General features: G+C 36.0%; 1 protein-coding gene across 1 annotated transcript in view; it reads left to right on the top strand.

Moving 5' to 3' along the window:
• LOC139142817 (uncharacterized) overlaps positions 1–15,484 on the top strand; it is a 50,073-nt gene that overhangs the window by 26,108 nt on the left and 8,481 nt on the right. The window contains exons 5-6 of the mRNA XM_070712980.1: positions 387–683; positions 9,906–10,072. Of these exons, the coding sequence (XP_070569081.1) occupies positions 387–683; positions 9,906–10,013 (405 nt within the window). The 3' untranslated portion in view covers positions 10,014–10,072. The remainder of the gene's footprint in view (positions 1–386; positions 684–9,905; positions 10,073–15,484) is intronic.

Below are 15,484 nucleotides of genomic sequence, written 5' to 3' on the forward strand. Positions count from 1 at the left end.
GTCACTCTTGCACTCTCCCCCTGGGGTGTCCTATATTTTCAAATAGTTTTTATCTCGTGATAGAAATTGAAAAACCTCAGATTGTGCCAAGTTGCATTATTGCGCACATCAAGGTTTCAAAATTTTCAATGCAAGAGGGGACATCTCGTGTTCTCACCCTGTACTTTCAAATTTTCCCATATCCTAGTGAATATCCTGTATAACAAACATAAACAATGAAAAATAGTATAGTTGAGTGCTGGAAATTAACTTCTATCTTGGATATTAAAGTTAAATATCTTCTGTTCTTTTGTCAGGAGAATATCATACTATGGAAAACAAATTTCCTGGTTTAATCTGTTAGTATTTTAATTGTTTAATAAAGTACGTTTTGCCATATCTTGTAGCTTCTGGCAAAAGGACATTCCAGGATTCCAGTATATGAGAGCAGTCGGAGCAATGTTAAAGGTGTTCTGTTGGTGAAGACACTGATAAAACTTGATCCAGATGATGGAACTCAAGTTAGGGACATCTTCTCCAAACATTCCAGAAAACTTCCAGTTGTTCCAGAGAATACACCTCTCTATGATTTGCTCAATGAATTTCAAACCGGGAAAACTCACATGGTGGCAGTCAAGAAAGAGGTAAACAGAAGTGAAGAGCATGATGGGAATGTGAGCGGTGCTGTGGTACAGTATGAGGAGGTAAGTCTAATACCAACCATGGTCAAAAGTGTGTGAAATTGTCATTTCTCTGCTGTAAGTTGCAAATTCACTGCTAATCTGTATTTAATCCGAGCCAATCCAAGCCTGTCCTTGTCAACATGTGAGAATAGATATTTAAAGGGCGGTGGTCGTTGCGCTGCGCATGCACAACTTTTTTAGTCCCCACGGACACCGTACGGGGGTACTTATAGGTTTGGTCATGTCCGTCCGTCCGTCCGTCCGTCCGTCGCAGATATCTCAGAGATTCCTGGAGTGATTTCATTCAAACTTGGTACAAGGATTACTTCATATGTCATACATATGCACGTCGATTTGTTTTGTGATACGATCCAATATGGCCGCCAGGCGGCCATTTTGTTACAATTTTTTCATGTACGGAGCCATAACTCAGGCACGTCTCAACCGATTTTATTAGCTCCACTGTCAGCGACGCGGAGCTTATCAAATAGGTTGATTATCCGTCGTCGTCCGGAGTCCGGCGTCCGTCGTCGTCCGTCGTCGTCCGTCAACAATTGCCTTCTCCTCTGAAACCACAAGTCCAATTGCTTTGAAATTTTATATGCAGTTCGCTTGGGGTGACCTCACTACAGTTTGTTCAAATCATGGTGAAATTTGCATATCTGTATTTTTGGGGCATTTTTGGTGTTTTTGGTAAAAAAATCTTCTTCTCTGAAACCGCTCGTCCGATTGCTTTGAAATTTGATAGCAGTTTGCTTAGGGTGACTTAAATCAGATTTGTTCAAATGGTGGTGAAATTTGCATATTTGTATTTTTAAGGCAATTTTTGTCATTTTTGGTAAAAAAATCTTTAAAAATCTTCTTCTTCAGCTACTGGTCAGATAGCTTTTATATTTGGTACATATGTCCCTAGGGATGATCTATATCAGATTTGTTCAAATTCTGCAGAAATATGCAAATTTGCATTTTTAAGGCAATTTTTGCCATTTTTGGTCAAAAAATGTATTTCCAAAACTACTCATCTGATAGCTTTGAAATTTGGTATACAGGTTCCTACAGATGAACTAAATGATATTTATTGAAATTATGATGAAATCTACAATTTTGTAATTTTGGGGCAATTTTTAGCTCCCATAGCCATATGTATATATGGCAATGGAAGCTATTCTTATAGGCTAGGGAAATGTCTGTATGTATGTATGTCTGTATGTCTGTATGTCTGTATGTCTGTATGTCTGTCCGTCAACATCAAAAACTCCAAAACCGCTGCACATTTCATCCTGATATTTGGTGTGTACATGGATGATGGGCTGTAGATGAGATTTTGTTCAAATGAAGTTGTCATTGCCAAAAATATGCAAATTAAGTGAAAAAATGTAAAAACAGTCAAAATTGAAAATCTCAATAACCACTGAGCAGATTACACGAAAAGTTAGCATGTAAGTACTTTGGGCTGACCTGAAATAATTGTGCTTTTTTTGATTTTTTGATATTGTTGAAAATATACAAATTAGTGCCAAAAAAGGCGTTTTTGGTAAAAAATCTCCTTCTTCATAACCGCTGGTCCGACAGCTTTGATATTTGGTATACAGGTCCCTATGGATAACCCAACTTGGATTTGTTCAAATTGTGTGAAATATGCAAATCTGTATTTTTAAGGAATTTTTTGTCATTTTGGTCAAAATTTATTTCATCAAAACCGCTTGTCTGACAGCTTTGATATTTGGTATACAGGTCCCTAGGGATAACCAATTTGGATTTGTTCAAATTGTGATGAAATATGCAAATCTGTATTTTTAAGGAATTTTTTGTCATTTTTGGTCAAAAATTTATTTCATCAAAACTGCTCGTCTGACAGCTTTGATATTTGTATACAGGTTCCTACAGATAAACTAAATATGATATATAGAATATATGATGAAATCTGCAATTTTGTATTTTTGGACACAATAAGGTATTGTATTTTTGACATTTTTGGTCCAAAAATGTGTTTCTCAAAAACTACTTGTCTGATGCCTTTGATATTTGGTATACAGGTTCCTGGGGGTTCTCCAAGTGTGATATAGTGAAATTTGATGAAATCTTCAATTTTTGTATTTTTGGGTCAATTTTTGCCGTTTTTGGTCAAAATATTTGTTTCTCAAAAGTTACTCATGTGATAGCTTTGATATTTGGTATACATTTTTATACATAATTATGATGAAATCATCAATTTTGTATTTTTGCAGCTAATTTTGCCATTTTAGGTCAGGCCATCCTGAAATGAGCTATCAAAGATCTCAACCATCTTCATCAATACATATGTCACAAAAAGTTGCTCTCTACATAACACAGCAGAGCTCTGTCGACTATTGGGTCGCTTGTTTTTTTCAAAACCGCTGGTCAGACAGCTTTAATATTTGGTTAACAGGTCCCTAAGATGACCTTAGTGAGATGATTTCATACAGTCAGGAAATACTTAATTTTGTATCCATGTCTATAGTAGCTTCAGGGACATTGGCCCTATGTTTAAGATAATGTTGTGATTCAGTAAGCATTTGAAATGGTAAACTGTATTTGGTGTTGAAATGCGGTAAAAAATAATGAGAAAACATAGCTGAGGTGATTTCAGCAGGTTTGGTTTCCAACAAATATATTCAAAGTTTTTTCAATGTTAAAGAGTGATGGAGGGGGGGGGGGGGGGGGTCCTGGCAGATTTTGAAAAAAATCCAAACAAATGTCAATAAAAAAATCAGCCACAGAAGGTTTGTCAAAAAGAAAAGGTGAGATAGTGGGAAAAAAAGAATGTACAGTGTATCGGATAAAAAAGATGTTCCTCATCAATCTTCCAGACAACCCCCTTTTATCAAATGGTACACCCCTGATGTATTTTTGTGTGCCATTAAACATGCAGTGTATTTTAGTTTAAGATGTCAATCAAGTTAGGTAAGGATTTGAAAGGAATAGTCAAGTTCACCACAGTTTAACTTTATCTCTTGTGTCATCATCCTTGTGTAATTGGTTAAGTTTGTAAGTTGCTCCAGATGAGGATGTACCAGCTGTTCTGGAAGAAAACAATGTTTACTTTTCCCTATAGGGTTTCTGAGTTAATGATTGCATGTTGAAATCTCTCCATGTATCTGGTGCATGGGCAAAATGTAAATATTGGTTGCATGTTATGTATTTCAGTCTATGTCAAATATTGTAAATGAAAAATTAAGAACAGTTTGCTGTGTGCTTGTAAAAGATAACATGTATGTCAATACATATTAAAACTGCCTTGCAGTTTGATTGTCTTAAAAATTATCACAGAATTAGAAAACGAAAAGAAACTAATCAAATTGCTGTAACATATTCACCCTCAGTGTCTGTAGGCCTATACTTAACTATTTTATCATTACATTCAGCTTTTTGTTATATCTTTATCACTCTCCATGGGCCAAGGCACACTTGGGGTCAATGTCATCACTCTGTGCCAGTCTGTGAATGTCAGTCTGTCTGTATTTAGGCCCATGTTTCATACAATTGGTGGTTTGTTTTGATAACTTTATTTGGTATATAGGGATAACCTAGCAATACAATTTTTTTGACAATATGTGACATGACTTCGGTGACCTTTGACCTCAAATATACATATTTGTCCATAACTCAGTAACCACAAGTGCTACACCCTTCATGTATGGTATGATGGGACACCTTATGATGCCACATATTGTACCTCATTAATTATGTGCATATCTAATTTTGAGCAAGCCAATAGAGCCAGAGGTCTGATTTTTGATATATAGGGATAACTATAGGAGAGAATTTTTTTTGACAAAATGTAATGTGACCTCGGTGACCTTTGACCTCAAATATACATATTTGTCCATAACTCAGTAAACCTGCGTAAAGTTGGCGTCATACTCATACTCATCCTCAGCCTCAGGGGTCACGCGAAAATGAGGATGAGGATGACGCTACAGCGTCAGCTTCACCGGCGTCAGATCCGATTATTCCCGAATGCGTCTGATGGAATAGTAAGCGTAAAAACGACTTTAAAAATGTGCTCCAAGTTTCATATCACTGTAAATGTTAATCAAAACACAGTTTGGTTTGTATTTCATAATATTTAGTAAACTCTCTGCTTCTCACAATGTAGCTACAACGCAACATTCTTAGCCCTTAATTTCAATTTAAAGTTCAAAGGTAGCGTTGACTTTTCAGGCCTCAAGTCATAGTGCTACAAGTTAATTGTTTTATATATCCTCTGAATAATTAGGGCTTTCATATCGCCTCTCATAGTGGCGATTTTTACAAATTTCGGACCATGTATACCTTTTTGCACCAATTTTTGGAAAATCTTAACGCAAGAGTTGAGAGGTACCAACAAACACATCCATAGATCCATGGACTGACAATTACGAACATTTCCTAAAATCTAGCCTGTATGAGATATTCTAACGATTAAAAATTACCTGCGAAACAGTTTTACGATTCAAAACAAAGTTGAGAAAGAATGGAGTTGTTATTTTGACGGGTAGCGTAACTTCGGCAATCTTCGGATACGACGCTGAAGCTGATGCTGAGCAGCGTCATTTTCAGCGTCAGCTAGAAAGGTCACCTGAGGCTGAGGATGAGGATGAGGATGACGCCAACTTTACGCTCGTACTCAGTAACCACAAGTGCTACACCCTTCATATCTGGTATGATTGGACACCTTATGATGCCACATATTGTAGCTCATTAATTATGCACATATCTCATTCTGAGCAAGCCAATAGAGCTGGATGTCTGATTTTTGGTATAAAGGGATACATGTAACTATAGGAGAGAATTTTTTTGACTAAATGTCATGTGACCTTGATGACCTTTTACCTAAAATATATGTTTATGTCAATAAATAAGTAACCACAAGTGCTATGTCTTTTGTATTTAGTAGGATGGGAGACCTTATGACAACACACGCTTTACCTCATTAATTTTGCACACATCTAATTCTGGGCAAGTGAATAGAGCTAGAGGTCTGATTTTTTGACATATAGGGATTAATTAGCAATATAATTTTTTTTTCAAAATGTCATGTAACCTCAATGACCTTTGACCTTGATTATACATATATATGCATATCTCAATAACCACAATTTCTATACCCTCCAATTTTGATAGGATATTAGACTTAAGATGTCACATCTTGTACCTCATTTATTATGCGCATGTATTTCTTAGCTGTCCAATACTGCTAGAGGTCTGATCTTTTTTCCCGATTTAGAACCATAACTTAGACATGCCTCATGTGTTTCAAATTGGGAACAACGACATAGACCTATTTGCCCATAGATCTCAACATATACACTCCAGTGATACTTCTTAATGACCACATTTCCCTGCCCCATCAAGACTAATACTCCTATTACAAGTGGGGACTGTCATTGCCAATGACTTGTTTAGTTAATGGTTGTATCACAGTATTCGATATTTCTAATTCTTTATTTTTTCCATTTTATATTCTGAATAAATACATTAAACATATTTCACTGTCTCCAGTACATTACATTTAAGTATTTTCACTTCATGCACTTTATCCCTTTCACACATGTTCAAATATCTGACCAGAGAACAAACACTAAATAGTCCAGGATGGGAGCTACAGTGTCATTGACGCTATTTTTGCCATTTTTGGTCAAAAAATGTGTATTTCCAAAACTACTCATCTGATAGCTTTGAAATTTGGTATAGAGGTTTCTACAGATGAACTAAATGATATTTATGGAAATAATGATGAAATCTGCAATTTTGTAATTTTGGGGCAATTTTTGCCATTTTTGGTCAAAAAATGTTTTTCTCATAAAGTACTGGTCTGATAGCTTTGAAATTTGGTATACAGGTTTCTACAGATAAGCTTAGTAATATATATCGAATTTCTGATGAAATCTGTAATTTTGTATTTTTTTGGCAATTTTTGCCATTTTTGTTCAAAAAATGTGTATTTCCAAAACTACGTATCTGATAGCTTTGAAATTTGGTATACAGGTTCCCATAGATGAACTAAATGATATTTATTGAAATAATGATGACATCTGCAATTTTGAATTTTTGGGTCAATTTTTCCCATTTTTGGTCAAAAAATGCGTTTCTCAAAAAGTACTGGTCTAACAGCTTTGAAATTTGGTATGCAGGTTTCTATTTATGAACTAAGTGTGATATTTTGAAATTATGATGAAATCTGCAATTTTTATTTTTGGGGGCAATTGTTGCCATTTTTGGTCAGAATATTTTATTCTCAAAAATTACTCATCAGATAGCTTTGGTTGACATGTTCTTAGGGATGATCGGATGTGATATATTCAAAGTATGATGAAATCTTCAATTTTGTATTTTTGCAGCTTATTTTAGCCACTTTTTTTCTGGCCACTGCATTGAGTTATCAAAGATTTCCACCTTCTTCATCAACATGTGTCAAAATAGTTATTCTGTACATAAACACAGCGGAGCTATATCGGCCGCTAGGTCGCTTGTTGAAAGTTGGTACAAGGACAATGACCTATATCATACATATGCACTTCAATTTTCACGATGTGATCCAATATGGCCACATGGCGGCCATTTTGTTTCAGTTTTTCTTGTACGGAGTGGTAAATCATTCACGTTTCAACCGATTTTATTCAAAGTTAGCAGAAGGACGTTGACCTATGTCATGCATATCCCCATTTATTTGTTTTGTGATACGATCCTATATGCAGGGGTTTCACTAAGTTTTGAAACAGGGGGCCAAATGAAAATTACAGGCGGCCAAGCCGTACCAACGTCCAAGCATAAGGATGTTTGGATATGGCAGCGCCCCCACCCCCCCCCCACCCCCCCGACACTGTTCCGAATTAGCTGTAATAACTCTACAAAACGATACATCAATCACACACGATAACTTTATTAAAAAAAGTATTTGCATTTTTCAAACGATCAGAGACAACAGTATAGATAGCCTGAATCAAGGTGCCGCTACTTTCAAATCATGAATGACTGTTGTAAAAAAGTGTTCGTTTTATGTTGAAAGCATGGGTCCCTTCGGAAACCACACTCAAAAATGCATAGGAGATCATCTTTGACGCAAAGAGCATAGAAAATATGAATTCAGAGATGTATTTGGAGCCATCGATGTTGGTTTTTTGAAAGAATTATTGTGGCTTTTGGTGCGCGAAATCCGTCTCGAACTTGGCGATACATGTGTACAGTGGCTGGTTATTCCATTTCCCGACTTCCTGCATTGCCGTGTACGGTGTATGAAACCACAAACGACTGTGCTACAGCACGGTCTCTCCGGACCGTGGCTACAGCCTACCACTCAACGTCACAGTCTGCTAAAGTTTACACCTTCAATTTATTCTGTTTTGATATTTATATGCCCACAGAGTTGAAGCAAGTCAAACGTTTGGCTCCCAGTCATTAAAATCCAAGAACGAACGCGAACGTTGACTACATTGACAAGCAAGCCGTTGTTGTTTAATACAATCCGCGGCCACGGATAGCTGTGGGCGATTGCTGATGCATTCAGAAGAAACCTTTCCCGAGAGATATTCATAAAACGCCGCATAAGTATCAAAATGATCTGAGAAATTGCCATCGACTGTAGCCTTCTTAATCAACCAACCCGTCTATCTGTTTCCATTTCGACCGAACTGAGTAACTTCAACTACGTATGGCCGACATTATGTTGCGTTACTGCACACGCTCAATGACCCCTAACCTCCAACCACCCTGTGTACGTTGTATAGATGGGTTCCGTGCTGTATAGCTGTACCAGTATCGCACGATACACGAATGCGAACCAACGAACACAAACTTTCACTGAAAACCTTGCAAAAGCGTTGAAAACAAGTAATTCAGCATTAAGGATACAGATCATTGTAAACTTTTACCGATATGCTGTATTTGTTACCAGCTATTCATTCCTGTAAGCGGCACAACAATTACATGATTTTCAGGTAATTACAGGCGGCCGTGATCGCCTTACAGCCGGCCATATGGCCGGTGGCCGGCTTTTAACGAAACCCCTGATATGGCCGCATGGCGGCCATTTTGTTATGATTTTTCATGTACGGAGCCATAACTGAGGCACATCTCAACTGATTTTATTACGCTCCCATATATGCATATGTATATATACAAATGGGAGGTATTAAACAGGCTGCCGTGACAGCCCAGAACAAGATTAGGGGTGGGCTGAATTACTATGAAGGTGAACAATTTTCTACCTAACAAGAGACTTGAAGTGAAAAATTTGAAGCAGTTCATGAACCATTACATGTGTTGACATTTATCTGATGTTGATCATTGATGATTCAATAATCTTTCTATGTTATGTTGGGAATGTTATTATCCACATAGTTGCATAACTAGTTAACTCGCCACTTGGGCAGTCTGTTTTCGTTCATATTTTAAAACTCAGAGAACTTTCTGCTTGCCAGAAATGAACGCTTGCTTGACTGAGTTCACGTAAGAAACGCAACAGTAATTTGCATGAGGTGAACAGTTTGTCAGGTACATGCATGAAATTACATGCTTTTGTCATTGTCTAGTTAGTTACATGTTACATTATTATGACCAGAGTTAGGTTAGAAAATTTATGACAACTTTCTGTCATTGACACATATCTACATTTCAACTTTTACTGGTTCCGTTGTAGAGACAGTTATAAAGTGTTTGTAGTTTTGTAGGTTTACTCTATTGTGGCGCCCCCAGAGAAATGTCAGGACATAAAAATGTTGCAAAGTTGTTCAGGTTATACTTGATTGACATTTTGTGGTGACTTTCGCGGCTTTTCAGGCAATAAAGGTAGTTCGTTGTCATTTGTCAAACAAGAAACAGTGTTGTTCTCACTGTCTACACTGTAACTTCCTTTGTCACACATTTTATATTCAAGAATCTGGTTCTAAATGTGCTCAGCCACAATCCCCAAAAAGTGGGTGAGGGTCTTATACTCAAGCAGAGTCTTATAATTGGATGAGTATGGTAGTAGTTTGACGTTACTCTGTTCAGAATATGCTGAACCCAAAGTCACATCATTATGTTACATGCTTATGTCCAGCCAATTGATATATCCCAAAGTCATTTGTCATGAGATTGCTTGCAACCAATTATATGACATTATATTGTTGTAATTGTCATATTGACCTTATATAGATATCACCTAAGCCAATAGGAATATTGATAGTTTATCACATGACAATCTTGAACCAATCAACGGTGAATGATAACTTCAGAGAACTGTCCACTAATCCACCTTAGGAAATCCTTGGCATCATTACACTTGAAGATATCATTGAAGAAATCCTTCAGGAAGAAATTCTTGATGAAACGGATGTTTTATTGATGTACACAAACGTATTACTGTAGCAAAAGCCAGAATGTCCAGATCCTTTTCCCAAGATCCAACAAGCAGACACAGATTGCAGGTAAGTAATTACACAGTCTACCTTCTATAACTACGAGAGTATATTCATATTTTTTAAATAATACACAGGATTTATGAGGACTACTGGTATTTTGTCCTTTGCAGACTTTCCAAACTTAAAAAGAAGCTTATGTGTTTCAATGATTCAGATTTAGTACAGTATCTTGGCATGATGCCAAGAAAGTTACAAATTCAAAAAATGGAACATTTTCGCAATGGAAACATGTATATTCTAAAACTAAACTATTCAATATAACCAATTTTGGAAAATTAGTGATTAAGGAATGTTAAATGTAAAGGTTGAGCCTTAGGAACTTTGCCGTGTACAAAGAAGTTGAATCTTATTTGTTGGCACAGTGCCAAAAAAGTTATGAATACCATATTTACCGAGGCATGTGCACCTTACTAAAACTTGAAAGTACACCCAATCCAATGTTAAACATCAGGTTTTAGCTCATATTTGTTATGTATATAAATACCAAAAAGAGGTTATATGGTGAGTCGGTGGCGTCTGTATGTATGTATGTATGTATGTATGTATGTGTGGATGTATGTCCGTCAAACGCAAAAGCTCCCAAACCGCCACACCTACCATCTCAGTATTTGGTGTACAGGTAGACCCAGGGGTTGAGATGTGACGTTGTTCAAATGAACATGTCAGTGTCAAAAATATGCAAATGAGGTAAGAAAAAGGGAAATCCTGCAAATGTGCGGGAGTGGTGGCATTAACTGAAACAGCCTACACATCTGAATCAGAGCTTCTATGATCTCTAACCTATTTGTATGCAGTGTACCTATCATGTGTAGGAGTGGTGGCAGTAACTGAAACAGCTTATGAGTCATTTCCTGTCATTGTTCATGAACTGTTTACATATGGGCAGACCTGGTCAAACTAAGATGGACTGTGTTGAAACATTCCTTCGCAATGCATGCTCCTAAGTTGACCTCCAGTACCTTAAGTTTCAGACCTTATTTACTTTTGTCATTCTTGTTTTTCTTGTTTAAATATTTCTTGCATTTTAAATATTTCTTGCATGAACCAATTCAAACCAAATATGAGTACACTGTCCCTCACGGTATTTTTTAGTCCTTTTGACCAACAGTGTAACAGACTAATGTGATGGCCAAACGTATGCTGTATGCCATATAACATGGACAGAGATATCTCAGAAACTCTTCAGTAACTTTGAAATTTGGTTGGATGGTCACTCAGGCAAATATCTCAAACGTAATTTTGTATTTTTTTATTGAATCATTTTAAAGTCACTTTATTTAACTTTTCAATATCCTTAAACGTTATGCCGTTGTGATTGGTCATATCATAAACTCGTGGGGGTGTTTGTATTGTTCGGGTTGAGGTGTAAGAGAATGATTTTGAGCTGTGACAAAAATCAAAAGGGACTTAGCCACAGTGTTAAGCCTTTCTCCAAGGTTACTTAGTTGACTGCGATCTATTACAGACTACTGAGCTGACATTGTAGGGGTACTCACTTTGTGTTTGCTCGCTCTGTGTGCGCTAGGTGTGTTTGGTACTGCATTGCGTGAATATCCCTTCATGGCCTCACGTGATATGGGCCTGTTGCATAATCTGCAGATGGATCATGCCTCTGAAAACGGTCATTGTGTAAGCCTGTCGGCATTTTCATAGCATTCTTTCTCATTAAATTTTGCAAAATATCAGCAAGATAACTCTTTCTACCCAATCGTTTCCTGGAGTTTCAGAGTCATATGAACGAAATGAGTGAAAATTTGAGACAGGAAAATCGAACTTCGCTATGACGGTCACATTTAATGTTTACAGTACACTGTAGAAGGTTATGTGGAGGAAATAACTAACAAACATCGTACATGATGTCCACCCTCTAGAGGCAGACCTTCCTATATGAAGTACCACATTTGATGCTTGTTTGATTTACTGCCTGTGGAAAGCTTGACCAACACAAAGAAGCATTTTAACTTTTAGGAAATGACAAATTGAATAAGAAGATATTCTGAAAATGTCAAGAAGATATTCTGAAAATGTCAAATACTGAGGAAAAATGTGCAAATATTCAGAGTAAACAGCTTAACTGACATGTCAGTCATAATGAGGGAAAAAACAATGAAAATGTTTATTAGGATCAAAAGTTTTTGAGATGGGCATATTTTAACAAATACAGAAATTATTAACATTATGAACATAAGACCAAACTATTTTTTCAGGGATGGGTGAAAATTAGGGGTGAGAGACAAAGGCATTCCTATTGCTGCATGTGGATGCAGCCACACCTTTCTATTTACAGCATACTTATTCACTGTGTTGTGTTCAAGTTCCATATTGTACTGATTGTTATACAAGGATAACATAAGCAAATCAAATCAAATGAGAAAAGAATCATCGCTGTTGTGTGGACTTTGCTGAACATGGCTGATTTTAGTATTGCGCCCTATATTTATTTGGTGTCGGGAAAGGCATATTTTGATGTAAAGTCAAAATTAACACTATATTGCTGACAATATATGTTACCTTTCCTGCATGAACTTTTCTTTTTTAAATTATAGTAAAACAGTACTTCAAACAGATTAACAATTATTTTATGTCAACCCATAATTTTACATCACAAAGACTGTTATTCTGCCAAAATTTTTATTTTTCAGTCATTTCATAAATTTTGCACTGCACACAGATGATTGAACAAACTGCAATGTTTGAATATGTTAAACTCAAAGAATAAAAATCCTTTGGTCACAGATTAAATTATTTTTTGAAAAGAAATTACTTTTAAACACTTTTAGCATATATTCTTTACAGGGTCATGTATTTCAAGGAAAATATGCCTATTAAAAACAGTAATTTCATCACTTTTATTTTTTTTTCAATACTGCGACAATTAATCAGCCTTGAGGTTTCAGAAACACAAGACCAGATAAGCATTTTTCATCATTTTCATAGGACTCTTTGGAAATTGCATTAAAAACAGTTAATAGTGACTTAAAATATTGACTTGGAATACATTTAATGTACATTGTACAGACACCAGTTTGTTTTTCTCATGCACTAAGGTCAGCAGGGAAGTTCGTCATTTCTATTTCGGATTGTTAATTGTTAATTCTTATTTCTGAATTATTTAACTTTTTTCCACATTGAACTATCTTTAGGCAGTTTATACTGTAGCTTAGAATTTTTTTGATTGATGTATTTAATCATCTTTTGGGTTCTTTGGGTCCACATCCCACCTCATGCCCTTCATCATCAACTATTTGCCAACAACTCCATGCCAACAACCAATTACCTTACCTGGCTACACATTAGAGAAGCTACAGCGTCATTGATTGTATTTTTATGATATTTAGTTTGTTTTTCACATATTGTATGTTATTCCTTGCTTTACGTAATTCAAAATTAAATTTGGTTTTTGCCTATACACACTTGAAGAGGGGTAAGCTTACTTATCTTTAGTCTCATAGATTAAGATGCACTGTTGATCTTACAGTTTCTCCACACAATTGAATAAACATTTTTTTCATTGAACATGTATTGTAGATTAGTGTACACTCCAGACATATGACAAAGTACATGTGATGTGTGTAGAAACCAAGCAAATGTTTTTAATCAATGGCCCAATTTATTTTCTATGTGATGGACAATAGATACATTTGAAATCAATGCCAATAAACAAGTTTAGCACAAATTTTTATTATGTGCACGTCTACCTTCAGTCCAGGTAAGGCAAGTGATTGGTTCAAATGAGCTATTGTCCATTATGGTACAATAGTTTGTTGCCAAATTTTCTCTTTCTCTGCATTATATAGGTTAGCCATTTTCTGATTCAGATATTTTTCATCATATTGAACCCCATGGTTTAATTCACTTTCACATATATCAAAGGCTATTGATACTTAGATTCCATACTTGAAATTACATATTCCAGCTCCTGACAATCACATTTAGTGTTTTTTATGCTGGAGCAGTTACCAACCAGTTCAAAAAACTTTCATTTATGTCCAAACAATTTGACTTTTTGACAAACTTCACATTCATGTCAAATAATAAACACTGCAGTACAAAGGATGTCGGTGCCCCCCTGGCCCCATGTTTAGCAATGTTAATTGGGTTTCCTCTGGCTTCTGAGGTATCTGCTTTCTTCCCATTATTGTCTTACTAGCTATACACAGTTACAGTCCATCTACGTTTGGAAAATCCGAACGGAAAAGGCAAGCCAATTGCAATGGACATGCATGCTTGACAACCATGATAAATAAACAGTGGTATAGAAGTTTTGTATGGGTATTTTCTATTGGCCAAAACACTTCCCAGAGTGCACTCCTGACCAATCAAATTAAATATAATGAAACAATGACAATTTTTACTGTGGCTGAAGCTAGGGGGTCTTATATTCATCCTTAACATCAGAAAAGTCTACATATTCAGGTTGCTTGCATGACGGCTATGATGAAATGGGGAGCTACAATTTTCATTCGTAATTTTACGAAATGGTGTTGGAAAAATTTTTATTTTACAAAATTTGAGAGTGACAGCGGAAACACAGGTTCAATACTCAAGGTAAACTTTTTGAAATTTTGCTCTAATAGTTAAAAAGGGAATCTGGTTCAACGGCATGATGCCAAGAAAAGATTCTAGTTTACAAAGGGAGCTTGTATGTTACTGAAAGCATGTTTATGAGGGGGAAGTTTGTCAAAACTACATATGATAACCCAATTTTGGAAAAGTCATTTTGGAAATGTAAAATATTTGAGGTAAACCCCAGTGAAGTTTTGTCTTTAACAGAAGATAGGTGAGTTTAGGCATGATACTAAAGGCAAGTAAAATTTAAAAGCATATGTATTGAACTGAAATGCACATACAGGGTCCTTTCACTCGTGGAAGCCAAGCCTGAAAAATCGTTGAAAAGTCCTGAAAAATTGACCAGCCACCTGTATTTTTTCACAAATCATGCATTAGCCATGATTAGCCATGATTTGACAATTATGATAAGTAAAATCAGAAAAAAAGTGATTGTACCTTTAACGTGGTTTTTGGAACCTCAGAAATTCCTTGAAAATTGCTGAAAAGTCCTTGCATTTGAACTGAGTTTGAGGTTATAGACCCTGAATATAACATGATTGGTTGAAAGTTGGTTTTTCACAATGTTAAATATGAAAGATAAACCCCAGTAAATTTGCGTTTTACCGAAAGTGGGTTGAGTGAAGTTTTTGGCATGATGAAAGGAAAGTTGCAATTTCAACAAAAGAGGATCTTTTTAGGGGCAAAAGAAGAGTCAGTATTTTCCATGTAGCAGTTCATTTTTTAAACATCGTCCTTTTGAAAAGAATTGTATTCAATTGTATTTTTTGTATAAATGCCATTTAATCTTTGTCTTATTACTTTTTTATTCATTTCAGAAACCATTCAGTCCATCTCCTCATTCACCAA

This window comes from Ptychodera flava, chromosome 10 (genome assembly GCF_041260155.1).
Source record: "Ptychodera flava strain L36383 chromosome 10, AS_Pfla_20210202, whole genome shotgun sequence".
Classification (NCBI taxonomy): Eukaryota; Metazoa; Hemichordata; class Enteropneusta; family Ptychoderidae; genus Ptychodera; species Ptychodera flava.